The 13,686-nt window shown below is 44.0% G+C and overlaps 1 protein-coding gene across 8 annotated transcripts in view; it reads left to right on the forward strand.

Moving 5' to 3' along the window:
• RYR1 (ryanodine receptor 1) overlaps positions 1–13,686 on the forward strand; it is a 1,068,376-nt gene that overhangs the window by 177,937 nt on the left and 876,753 nt on the right. For all 8 annotated transcript variants that reach the window (XM_069206982.1, XM_069206985.1, XM_069206986.1 and 5 more), the window contains exon 16: positions 7,510–7,628. In XM_069206982.1, the coding sequence (XP_069063083.1) occupies positions 7,510–7,628 (119 nt within the window). The remainder of the gene's footprint in view (positions 1–7,509; positions 7,629–13,686) is intronic.

Consider the following 13,686-nt stretch of genomic DNA (forward strand, 5'->3'; position numbering starts at 1 on the left):
ACACTGTCATTTACAGACCTCACATTTTCCATTGAAATGTCCACTGGATATGCACAGACATTCAGTTTTGCTGATAAAACTATATTGCACACAAATGATAGCGTGTAGAAATCGGATTTCAGTGAATATTTATCATATATGCATCACCAAGTAAAGTGTCTTGAATAGTTTTGACTCTATTAACATCTTTTTTTCCATCACACTTCAGAATTACAAAAAATCTCCTTCATTTTTGCTTTACTAACTGTTGAATGTGTACAGTTTGTGTACAGGAATGTAAATTTTGTTGTGTGTTATAAACAATGACATCCTAAACGCCATTCCTTTCACAGTCTTGATACCCCAGCAAGATTGTCACATAATCCAGTTTACTTTTCGCTCTCGGACAGCAAAATGAGAGCAGTTTGTAAACACCAATCCCATCAGCAATTTGTCAGAAGAAATAGCATGACATTTGACCCCTCCATCTTTGAAACACGGTAAATTTGACGCAATAAATACAACATTCAAAGATCTTTATTGCTTGGACTTTCAGGACCCACTAGATATCAGGCCGGGACCGACCAGTCAGTTGCGACCCACAGTTTGGGAAACACTTTCCTAAAATGTTCAAGCCTATTGCTTCCAGCAAACCGAAACTGATTTCTAGAAAGATGGCCATTTCGTTTACAGTCACTTCTGCTGCTGTTACAGTTGGCACACTTTAAACTTTTCAACCTTAGGTCTGTGGGAGGTCTGACCACAGGTGGGTCCATCTGTGAAGCCTGGCTGCAGATTTCTTAAAGAGGCAGATCTGTGCTGTACAAAGCTACTGTCTCCTTTTATCCACAAGTTCGGAGGAAATGGGATATGGATTAGAATTAAAATGATCATCACAATTGGTTAATGTGCACCATTCAAAGTAACGCAGAGCACAAGAATTAATCAAATGAAGGAACTGGGTAGTTTGTTATTTACTAAAAAAATAAATCCTGTTGAAGGTTTGGAAACCATATGGTGGGTATGGCTTTGTATCAGTAATTTTACCAATGAACTGAGCATTTTAAAACACATAAACAAAGAGAAATTGCAAAGATGAGTGTTTAGTGATGATGAGAATAAATGTTGAGCCAAAGGCGTATTGAAGGAATCGTGACTGAAGCAATTGAGAGATTTGTTATATGATTACTTTTTGGATCCATTTGTATTTAGGAGAACAACACAACTACAAGGATTTAGTTTTCCATAAATTACAATTGGTTCTTCCAAATCTACTACAGATTTTTACAGAGAATGTGTTTTTCTCAAGTTCCCTCGTAGGGGATCTCTGCAGATAGTCATAAGCACTGAATCGTCCCACCCACATGCGGGGACCCCGGAGCATTTTTTCACAATATCTCTTCTTAAGTGTGATGTTCGCCTTTCTTCGAGAAGGCTTGCAGAGTCATGTAAAAGAGAGAAAATTATTAAGCAACTTATAGGAGTAGGGTACAATGGCCCAATTCTTCATCTAAGAGTCAAACAAGGGGCCAGGAGAATTATATATGTATATAATGTCATGATGTTTTGGTAAAGCTGCATACATGCCTTTCGCAAACCCTTTTTTTGAAGGAGTAGAGAGATAAAGTAAAGCAGGGCAGTGTTCCCCAGAGGCTGTACGTATATGAGTTAAAATAAGAGACAGTGCCTTTAAGGACCCAGAGACCACCAGTATCCTATCGTGCTCAGCAGGTGACAATTGCTTCAGTTCTTTTTTCCAGCTCCTGCTGATGGGATCCTGGAGCATTGAGCTCGGCCCTTGTAGGCTTTTTCCCATCAAAATCTTCCAGTAAAAGTTGGTGACAACACCTTCATTTGATGATTTTCATACCTCCCTGCATTTGTCGGTTTTTTCCTGACAGAAAAGTGAGGTATTTTGTAAAATAAAATGCCTACTTTATTTGACAAGTGCCCAGCCTGTGGGAGAAAGAAGGCCAAAACAAACCCTCATGAAGTCTGCATCATCTGGCTTTCAGTATCTCATGTTCCTGACTCATGACATCACTCCAGGAACTTTTTGCGATGCATTTTACGAAGATTCGCCTCCATGGAACTGAGGAGAGACAGCGACAACAACAGCAGGCTGGAGGTGGAAACTCAGAGCGAGGGGAAGGTAAGTCTCCCTCCAAGGTTCTTCCATCAACCTCTGATGGATGTGGGAGGCCCAAAATGAAGTTTTCCGCGCAGAAATAACTTTGGTCCCAGTCGGTGTCGAGAGGGTCAAGGCAAGGTACAGCTCCTACTTGTCCACTGTCAAGAGCTGGGTAGACGTTGAGAAAGATTAACAGAACCAACAGCCTGCTCAAGGGGGTAAACAGGCAAGAATATCCAAGCCATGAGTCTTACCTACCCCCAATTCCGTTACCCACTCAAGTAGGGGGTAAGCATTTCTCATTAACTGGCAGAGTGGAAAAACATCACGCAAGACGCCTGAGTTCTGAATATTGTGCAAAATGGGTATTGTCGCACATTCAACAGCCCTCCGCCGTCCATACTTCCAAATCGCCATCTCCCTATGGTAGGAAGTCAACATTCTCTTACAGAAGAAGGCGGTAGAAGCAATTTCTTACAAACAATGGGGAATGGGCATTTACTCCAGATTCTTCCTGATGAAACAGAAAGACAAGAAGAAATTCAGGCCCATACTTGACCTTAAAGTAGCCAACAAGTGGATTTGGCGAGAAAAGTTCCGGATGCTGTCATTACATCAAATCTATCCTCAATTACACCAGAGGACTGGCTTTGCTCCATTGACCTTCAAGATGCATACTTTCATATTGAAATCACCAGAAACATCGAACGTTCTTGAGGTTGGTTGTGGGGCAGGACCATTACCAGTACACAGTACTTCCATTTGGCCTAAAGTCAGCACCCAGAACCTTCTCAAAGTGCATGGCAGTAGTGGCAGCACATCTCAGGAAGCACTGAATCTTCGTCGACCCATATCTAGATGATTGGCTCATAAAGGCGTCAACTTCTCAAGAAGCCCAACGTCATTTCAACTGGACCTGCGATCTCCTTCACTTCCAGTCCGGTTCAGACATTACTTGGGAGCCTCCATTGACACCATGCAGGCAAAATTGTGTCCTTTGGAGGAGAGACACATATTGATCCTTCAGAAGTGTCGCTCTCTCATAAAGGTATCTCATCCAACAGTGCGGGAAGTTTCCTCTCCTCTCGGTTCGATGCCCTTGTGCATCTTCCTCACTCCAAACGCTCCACTCCACATGCGGCCTGTCCAAGAATGCCTCGTGGACCAGTGGGACCAACTAACCGGCAACTGGGAGGACAAGATCAAGCTGTCCCTTCACACCATACAGTCCCTAAAATGGTGGTGCTCTCCAGCTAATCTCCTGCAAGGGATGCCTTTGCACCAACAGGTCCCTTCTCAATTCATAATGACGAATGCATAACTACTAAGATGGAGAGCTCACATGGATCATGTCCTGATTCAGGGCACGTGGGCTCAAAGGGAGATGACCTATCACATCAATCTCCTCAAGCTCCATGCAGTTTACCTAGCTCTCAAAGTCTTTCACCAGTCATTCACCACCCAGACCCTGCTTGTTCAAACCTACAGTACAACCACCATATACTACCTCAATAAGCAGGAGGGAAACGAGGTCCAGGCGCTTGTCACGTGAGCCCCAGGCAATTTGGAAGTGGCTATGTTAAATATGAGGTCTCTAGTTGGCAGTGGTTTGCACCCTGTCCAAGTAGAGACCTTCACTCTAGTCAGGGTAAGGGAGTCAGCAGGGCAGCTCAACAAGGCAGGGCAGCAGTTCCTGGGAACAGTCAGGCACAGCAAAGTGTCAGTCCTTCTGGCACAGCAGCCTTTACTCCAGCAGAGTTTCTTCTTAGTCCAGTAGTGTACTGTCTTAGTGGGTCAAGAGACACAGTACTTATACTAGAAAGTGCCTTTGATGCGGGGAAGACAAAGGATTTCTGGCAAGTGCACAGGCCCCCCTTCACCTCAGCTGCAACTCCATACTATCGGGGGGGTAATCAGCTCCTTTGTGTGGGCCCTGGTCACTACCCTTTGAGATCTAAGTGTGAGCCCTTCCCAACCTCCTCCCCAGGAAGACCCATCAGTACGCAGATGAATGCAGATGTAGCTGAGTATCCTGTGTTGTGAGTGTTTGAAGGGAATGCACAAGTGTGACTGTCACCTAACCCAAGCCAGACGTGTATTGGAGATAGGCTGTAGGCACACAGGGCAGAGAGTGCAGAGAAATGTTCACTTTCTAAAAGTGACATTTTTAAAACAGTAACAATAAATCTTACTCTACCAGTAAAGAGGATTTATTATTACCATTCCTTTGGTAGTAAACATGATGCAGCTACTCCTCTAAGATCAGGAATTAGAGCTTAAAGATATTATAAGGAATTCCCAATTCTGGCCTAGGAGAGGTGCAGGCCTTACAGTAATGAAAGAAGACTTTAGGAGTTTTTCATTACCAGGACTTGAAAAAGTTAAAGGTACATGCCCTGCCTTTTGCTTAAATGGCACCATGCCCTGTGGGCTACCTAGGGCTTACCTTAGGGTTGACTTATATGTAAGAAAAGGGGGGTTTTGGTCTTGGCAAGAGGTCTTAGATGTCAAGTCAGTGTGGCAGTGAAACTGCACGCATAGGCTCTGCAGTGGCAGGCCTGAGACATGGTTAGAGAGCTACTTAAGTGGGTGGCACAATCAGTGCTGCAGGCCCACTAGTAGCTTTTAATTCACAGACTCTGGGTATATGGTATACCACTTTACAAGGGACTTCCAGGTAAACTAAATATGTCAGTTGTGGATGCACCAACGTTACCATGTTTAGGAGAGAAGCACGTGCACTTTAGCACTGGTTAGCCGTGGCAAAGTGCCCAGACTCCTTAGGCCAACAAAATGACACAGCAACAAAACAGGAGGTAAAAAGGCAAAAGGTTTGGGGTAAGACCACCCTAAGGATGCCAGGTCTAACAGGATCTTAGCCAGGAACTTTGTCATCACAGCAACTCACCTCCCAGGTGTCCAAAATGCTCAAGCAGTTGCTCTCAGCATTTCATTAAAGAATATACATTGTGTATTGTTTACAACCGTAGAAGGCCCTGAGGAAGTCGTGGGGCGACACACCCCAGATGAAACACGTGTTGGCTTGGCTGGAGTGAAAATAATAATAAGAAATAAAGAAGAATATTTGGAATCTGTTTGGACTAAATTTGATTGTATCAATATATATAGTAGGACGAGTGCTTAGAGTACATATATTTAGGTCCTAACTATAACTTACCTAGTGGCAACCGCCACACACACACACATTTATATATATATAATTCTATGCTATTCTGTATGTTATTTGATTAGTTACTTATGAGTCTCTGTTTTATTTATCCATCACAATAGGTAAATATTATCATAACTATCTACGAACATTTTACTATTTAAATATTGAGGAAAAGCTAAAAACAATGAGTTATAAAAAATACACAAATAAATTACCTTCAAATACTGCAACAATTGAAAGTCTGTGTTTATGCAATGCAGCTTTAAATCTCAATATATTATTTTCCTTATGCATATATTCCCTTTCTACATAATCATGTATCTACTTATTCATTACTTTACGCCTACTGTACAAAATACCCTTTCCTAGACTCTTCCCTCCTGGCTTACCCCAAACCTCAGTTTGCTAGTATGAATCCCAAAACAACACCACTTAATTCTTCCCTCATGTGTCTCTCCTTTTACTCATCCCAAATCTCTTTCATCTACTATGATCTCCCTAAACCATTTCTACTTACTCTTCCCTCCTCCATCTCTCCTTTTACTTATGCCAAACCTCATCTTACTACTATGATCTCCCAACTAACACTTCCTAGATTCTTTCCTCTTTTATCCGTCCATTATTCTATTCAGTCCAACTGACAGACTCACGTGTCCACCGCTCAAATTAGCTCATATTTCCCAATACTAATCCACCACTAATTCTTTTGGGTTCCGGATTAGCATGCTACTTGCCGAAAAGCTCTTTGACGCCTTGTCAGGGGTAGTTAGTGCTATAAAAATACAATTATAATTACAATTACATGAGGGAGCGCTTAAGCAGATGCCAAACATCGCTGTACTCTTATGTTGCTGCAAATGTGGGGAGTGAATAGTGTGGAAGGAAGGTAGAGAAGCAGGTTGATGTGTTTGCCTTTTGGTTACATTTGTGTTTTTGGTTCTGTTATAACTTGTCACAACAGTGTTGCTCAATGACAAAACACATTGTTTACATTAATCGTTGTTGTCATTCTACTGCTTACATGGCACTTGTATAATCTGCTTGTCAGAAACAATAAGGCACATTTATTTACACATATATATCTATTTCTGAAATGTAAAATAAATTCCCCTTAAAATATTTTTATTTATTTTTATTATCTATGGATAATTATGAAAAGTGATGTGTAGTATTAATTTAAAGTAGTGTAATTAAAAGGTTCTTAAAATATTTTCTAATGTTTAGATATTTTTTAACATTAAATTATATAATTCTATGTATGTATTTATTAGTTATTTTAAATAATTAAATTTAACATTGTTCATTATGAAGTTTTTATTTTAAGTCTCTACCTCCATTATGTTCAATGGGCAAGTTTTGTAGTACCAGTGGTTGGCCATGCTTGGTGATAGACTTACTACTGTTTATTTTTTGCAGTAAAAACTTTAGATTGTAAATTTGGTTGGAGATATGTAAGTTACTTTTTAATAATATTATACTCAGAGTTTGAGAATAGCCAAAAGTGGTAAAGTGACTCAAACCTGTAGGAGTAAATTATACATGTAAGTTACAAGTGTAAACTACCTTTGTGAATAGCTCTTGCCTCTTTTTTACAAAAAGTGTAGTGAATCCAGCTTTTATTGGGAAGAGAGCCCTAAATTAATTAAAAAAAAAATATTGGACTGACCCAGTGAAACACTGTGGACAGTGAATGGGCTCTGAGTTGACTGTACTCCAGTAAATCAGTAGGCTGAATTAGCATGGCAGGTCTACTTCGTCTCAATATCTGATATGTCTGTATTCTTTTCAAAACAAAACCTACAGGGGCACAAGTACTCCTAAAATAGTATCATGTCTTCCATTACTAATTTAAAAAAAATCCTGCCCAAGATTTTAGAAATTAAAATACAGTTAATAGTGAACTAACGTTTATGAATTCCTTTTTCAGAGATACAACATGACATTTATGTTAATGAATCTTAAGCTTCACTGTGTCTCAGGCACAATAAGCTTTGGCCACAAAAATGACAAAGTTTGTAGTGTGATGTGCTGATTGGTTTTAAATCCAGATCATGCAGTTCTGTTTAGGGCACACACCCTACAATATGTAGATAGATTTTCAGTGGCTTACAGGTGATGTGATCCGTGTGTGCAGGAATTGGTGAAGCCATGCTGTATTGTACAGTCGACAAACTCCCACATGGCTAGTATGCCCCATGTTATTCCTGTTCCTTTGGTGTTTTGACAGGTATCTTGGAGGTTCTGTACTGTGTCCTCATTGAGAGTCCTGAGGTGCTGAACATAATCCAGGAGAATCACATCAAGTCAATCATTTCACTGCTCGACAAACATGGGCGCAACCATAAGGTAAGGGCTTGCCAGGGTTGTAGGCAACAGCTGATTTCAGAGGGCTCTGCCACAATCTACCTTCAAACCTTTACTTCTTTAGGTTGTGCGCTGTTTTGTTCTCGTTTTCCTTTTCCATTTGTCCTTATCTATATTTTGTGTGCTTTTATATTTTTAGTTCTCTTTCTGTCCCCTAGCTTGCTTTTCATTATTCTATGTTGCTTCTTTTTTCCTTTTGTTTATTTGTGTCAGACCCCATTCAGGGGATGAGCCACAGGGCAGGTATGGGCTACTGGGCCCCAGCCCTGGTGGTTGAGGTCGTTTGCTACTGGTGTTTTGTTCTACATCCTACTATGGCTCTGCAAACTGTGTCAAGCACACCATTTCTGCACTTAACTCTCAGGCAGCAAGTGCAAGCAGTCAAAGACTACTGTGGGAGGCAGTGTGGAGAGCAACCAACAGACACAATTATGTATATTCCAGTCCTTTGATTTACAAAAAAGTAGTTTAAATACAGTGGAACGTAATACTACACAGTTCAATTGGGTGAGTCAGACATGGGGCAGTAATCCTGCTTACAGTCTTTCATGAGGGCCTACACCCTTTGGCATCCTCCCACCTCCCCCATTGACAAAGTTCCCCAGTGTCTTTGATCCCGCTAGTATAACGCAGGATATGTCAATGATTAGGCACAAGTTTTGTACTCTTAAATACTCCCCAGTGGGGCCAGCAGTTGAGTTTAAGATCCTCTTGTGGTTGTTACTTACTCAAAGCCTTTAATTAGCTATGCCGCCCTTGGTCTGCAGCTCACCATCTCATCCTCTCACAGTTCTTAAGCTCTGTGGTTACCTGCATGCTGTAGTTGTAATCCAGGGTGGTGCACGACTACCGTGTTTAGTGGTCCTGCTCTTGTGGTGGCTCTTAAGTTGCTGGGGTCTGTGGCCTCGCTCTGAATGTTATGACTTGGCACTATCCTCACCTTGGCCTATGTGGCAATTCTCATCTTCAGCATTTGTGGCCTTCCCAAGAATTAGAACTGGAACAAAGTGGGGTGGTTTACATCTTTTTTTGTGCACATTGTGTGCATCCACTGTCAAGGGTTTCACAACCTGTTTTGGTTGGTCTCATTTCAGATGTTATTTTATAGATGTTGCTTAGACTTAGCCCTTGCAATAGGTGATGCCTCTCAGAGCATGTAGGTATGATGCTGGCTCCTTACAGGAGCATCAAAAACAACAGCACAGAGAAGTATGAGATCTATGCACATGGCTGCCATCAGCTTGTCTGAAGTAATAATCAGGGTTAGACAAAATGGACAGCCCCTGCCTAGAAACTTCCTCACCTTGAACAACAAAAACTACCAATCCTCTGTACAATCGACAAAATTACAGTGCTGAGAAGGAACTAATCAGCATACTTTTGCTAAAAAAGACCTGATTGAATTTCTAAGGGGAGCTTTTCTCCATCCTTCCATCACTCCAGTGTCTGCAGCAAATACACTTTCACTGTATAGGGAAACTGTGTCCACCTTCTATCTTGTGCCATGCTAAGGCAGGGACCATCCATTCTTTTCAGTGTTCAGACTGTCACCACAAAGTGTCCTACTACCATACATGTGCTGCATACTCCCTGCACAAACATCACTTAACACACTGAATGTCAGCTCAAGGATCTGGTGTTTACATAAGAGCGGAACTTAACATGACAACTGTCAGTAGACTACCCTCTTCCTGACGCAGAGAAGAAGTCAGGTCATAGTCCAGGAATGCCTGGTTTCAATAAATCCAATTCTATGTTCTACATTGAGCAAATGTTTCCCACAAACGTGTACACAGAATCTCTCCTAAGGCCTCAGACAGATGTCCTAGATGCAACTTGCTGAATTTCAAACATATGCTTTGGGTATGTTCCTGTTTACGCTTATACTGAGTATTTACAAAGGCTCTGAAAAGCATTTTCTTTTCTTTCTGAGGTGTCGTTTTTTGACATGCTTTTTTTGATATTTTGTCACATGTTTTTGTAAGAGTGTTAAGACACTCGGGAAAGAGGCACAAAAAGAAGAAGTCTTAGCGGACTTCGACTTCACCTCGTCCATCAGTTGACAAGATGAGTTGCAAACAGTTCTGCGTAATCATTGTCTGACTTCGCACCTCTCTCCATTTCTGGGAGCTGGGGTAACCCCCTTCAGGTAAAAGACTTTTATGAGGCCATGCGTTGTATATTCAAGTGGGCCGACCCCTCCGGAACGCCTTCAGGCCCCTCTGGGTTGGAGGAGGCCCCATCAGGTTCCACAATGGCAGCTTCGGTTTAGGCTCCGATGGGGTCTCATGGACCTGAATCCAGATCCTGACCTGGTGTCGGTCGTACCCATGCAACCTTCTCTGGCACCAGTCATGACGTTGATGCTCCTGGTGCCAGCCATGCTGATCCCAGACAATCCAGTGCCAGAACCGGCATTGCTTGACACAGATAACGGCAAGGACGGCTCCCGTAGGTGCCAGATTGTTGCCTGAGTATTAGCATGGGAGAAGATTCAGAGGGGTTGTTTAAAACACCAGTTAGAGAGACCTATATACTGGTATGAGGAACTAGAAGAGTCCAGTGGATTGCACACCTCTCCAGATACTGGATTGCTCTCTGCCCCCACTGTGGCTACTGAGGAGGGAACATCCTATGCAATTGTGGTGCATAGGGCAGCACAGGGGCTCCTGTAAATAGGATGATTGCCCACCGTCATGGCCCTGCATCGGATGACCCTAGTTTCCGCAGCCAACACCCCACCCCTGAGAACTTTGTAGTCAAAGCCTCTGCTTCCCCGGGCAGGGAATCCAGGAGGCTGGACCAGCTTGGTACAAGGATGTTTTCTTCCACCAGCCTGGCATTGAGGACTGTGAACACCTCATGCTTTTTGGGCTGTTTATTGCACAGCTTATGTGATACAGTTGCACAGGTGCTTCCATAGGTCCCAGAGGAGTCCAGAGTCATCCTCTATCAAGCAGTAAAAGACGGGAGAGATATGTCAAAGTTCACCATTAGGTGTGGCCTGGATACAACTGACTCACTGGGCAGAACAGTTTCATCGATGGTGGCCTTGTGGTGCCCTGCCTGGCTGAGAACAACTGGATTTTCGGGGGATGTCCAGGCAAACCTTATGGACATGCCCTTCGATGGACTCGTTTGTTTGGTGAGAAGGCAGGCTCCATGGGCCTCTCGGTGACCCCTCATTCACCGTCAGCCTTTTGCCACTTAAGTGGCCACGGAAGGAGCATATCACCACACCAGCCCTATGCCAGCCACTGTCCTGCGCGAGCTCCCCAAGCTATGCAAGTACATGGGCGCAGTGTCTTCATTCCTAAAGGGTCTTGAAGCCAGAAGTCATCCACCACCTAGCCCCCAGCAGCTGCACCCTCCAAGTCGTCCTAATTTGATTCTGCAGGACCATGCTTGTCCAGTTGGAGGGAAAATTCAGGATCATCTCCTCCAGTGGCAGTTTGTTACATCAGACACTTGGGTTCTGCAGATTATTCAATCCTTCCCTCCCCCAGTATAACCAACTTATGAACAGCTGGTGGAAGATCATTTGTCTCTGCTCCTAGGGGAAGTTACAGCTTGCTTGGCCAAGGGAGCTATAGAAGGGGTCCCAATATCAGAAGTAAGCAGTGGTTGTTATTCCATCTACTTTCTGATAGCCAAAAGAACAAGGGTCTTCGCCCTATTCTAGATCTATGGACCATCAACTCTTATTCAAGAAGAAGTTCAAGATGCTCACATTACCTCAGGTCTTGTCTGCCCTAGCCTGTCTTTGATAGCGTTGGACAAACAGGATGCATATTTTCACATTCCCATCCTGCCTGCCCAAAGGCGTTACCTGCGGTTCAAGGTAGACCATGAGCACTTTCAGTTTACCGTGCTCCCAATCGGCCTTACCAGCGCAAGTTTTCATTCTTTCCCTACCTTGAAGACTGGTTGTTGATGGTGGCCTTGACCCAGACTGTCGTCTCCCACCTCCAGACTATGGTGGACCTCCTGCATTCGCTGGGGTTCACCATAAACGTGCCTTGACTCATCTCAAATGACCATTTTTCATCTGAACTGTTCTGGACACAGTGCAGTTTCGGGCTTATCCTCCAGAGCAGCGAGCCCAGGATATTCAGGTTATGATACAGATGTTTCCGCCTCTATCCTGGGTATTCATGGGACTGACTCAAAGACTGCTGGGCCTCCTGGCCTCCTGCATCCTCTGGTCATTCATGTTGGATGGCATATGTGGGCTCTGCAGTGGGACCTGAAGTTCCAGTGGGCCCAGCATCAGGGAAATCTCTCAGACATGGTCCAGATCTTGGAGGGAACTGCAAAAGGCCTGCAGTGGTGGATTAAGAACTGAGATTGGGTCAAATCCAGACACCTCTCCCTTCCCCAACCAGACCTCACAGTAGTAACAGATGTTGCACTTCTGGGATGGGACAGCCATCTGGGAGCGGTGGAGATCAGAGGACTCAGGACTCTGGCAGAATCCAGACTCCACATCAATCTCTGGAGCTCTGAGTGATCTGGCTAGCATTGAAAGCATTTCTTCCCTCTTTCAAGGGGAAGTTATTGCAGGTGTTCGTGAACAACACCGCTGCCATGTGGTAGTGTGACAAGTGGGGTGGGGTCGTGGACCCTATGTCAAGAGGCCCTGCATCTCTGGGCATGGCTAGAACATCAGGGCATAACCCTGGTGATTCAACACCTGGCAGGTTCTCTGAACGCCAGTGTAGACAAACTCAGCTGTCAATGGCTAGTGGATCATGAGTGGCGTCTCCATTCAGAGGTGGTGCAAGGACACTTTCAGCAATGGGGAGAGCCTTGGTTAGATCTGTTCGCCTCTGAAGAGAATGTGCAATGTCAGCAGTATTGCGCAATGGAAATTCCAAGGTGGCAATCGCTCGATGATGCCTTTCGTCGCAGATGGAGCTCAGGCCTTCTGTATGCCTTTCCAACCAATACCACTCCTGCCCAGAGTTCTCAAGAAGATCAAGAACAACGGTGCCCAAGTGATCCTTGTGACTTTGAACTGGGCACGGAGAGTCTGGTATCCCGAGCTTCTGAAAATTAGCATTGATCCTCCAATCAGGCTGCTCTCTTTGGGAAGTTCTTCTGTCACAGCAGCAGGGGAGGGTTTCCACCTGAACCTGTCAACTCCACACCTTCATGTGTGGAATTTGAGCGGCGACAGCTGACAGCCTTCAATCTTCCTCCCGAAAGCAGTGATGTTATTTTAGCAGCCAGGCGTTCGTCCACAAAAACGGTATACACCTGCAGTTGGCAAAGATTTTTAAAATATTGTACAGAGAAGTCTTTAGATCCTCTTAGTTTCTTCAGCTTCTCTCTCTGATGTTCTTTTTTTCATTCCACCCCTTGCTCAGCAGAGCTCTGCTTTGGGCTCCCTTAAGGGCTATCTGTCTGCCTTTATCCGCTTTCTGCTTTGAGCACTCTTAAGGGCTTTTCTGCAGCTGCCTGGCCAACCCTCTTTGTTTAAGTCCACCATTGTAAATAGGTTTCTAATAGGTATTGTAAATAGGTACATATGTTTTCCCCTTTGTCCTTCATTCTGCCTCTGTGGGACATGAACATGGTTCTTACATTTCTGATGTGTGCTCCGTTTGAGCCAATCCACAACTGTGCCCTCAGGCTGCTGACCATCAAAACATCATTTCCTGTGGCCATAACATCTGCCCAAAGGGTGAGTGAACTACAGGCCTTGTCATCTAAGCCTCCATATCTCAGTGTTTCTCTACCAGATAATGCAATACCAAAGATAAGTAACTTGTTCATCGCAGCAAATTAGAAAAGTCCCCAACCTCCTTCCAGCGTGGCCTGACATCACTCCTTGAGCACCTTGACCAAAGTGGAATCTCTAGAACTCCACAGAGAAGAGGCTGGGGACGAACAACAGCTTCTGATTGCTCACTCAGGGGATAGCATTCTCACCCAATTCATGGTGACCCAGCCTGACGATGCCATCTCCCCATGAATCTGCCCTTTACTCAGGTGGAATTCTTCAGTCCCTGAGCAGAGTTGCCCTCCTCTACCTATG

The sequence above is a fragment of the Pleurodeles waltl genome, chromosome 9 (assembly GCF_031143425.1).
Source record: "Pleurodeles waltl isolate 20211129_DDA chromosome 9, aPleWal1.hap1.20221129, whole genome shotgun sequence".
Lineage (NCBI taxonomy): Eukaryota > Metazoa > Chordata > Amphibia > Caudata > Salamandridae > Pleurodeles > Pleurodeles waltl.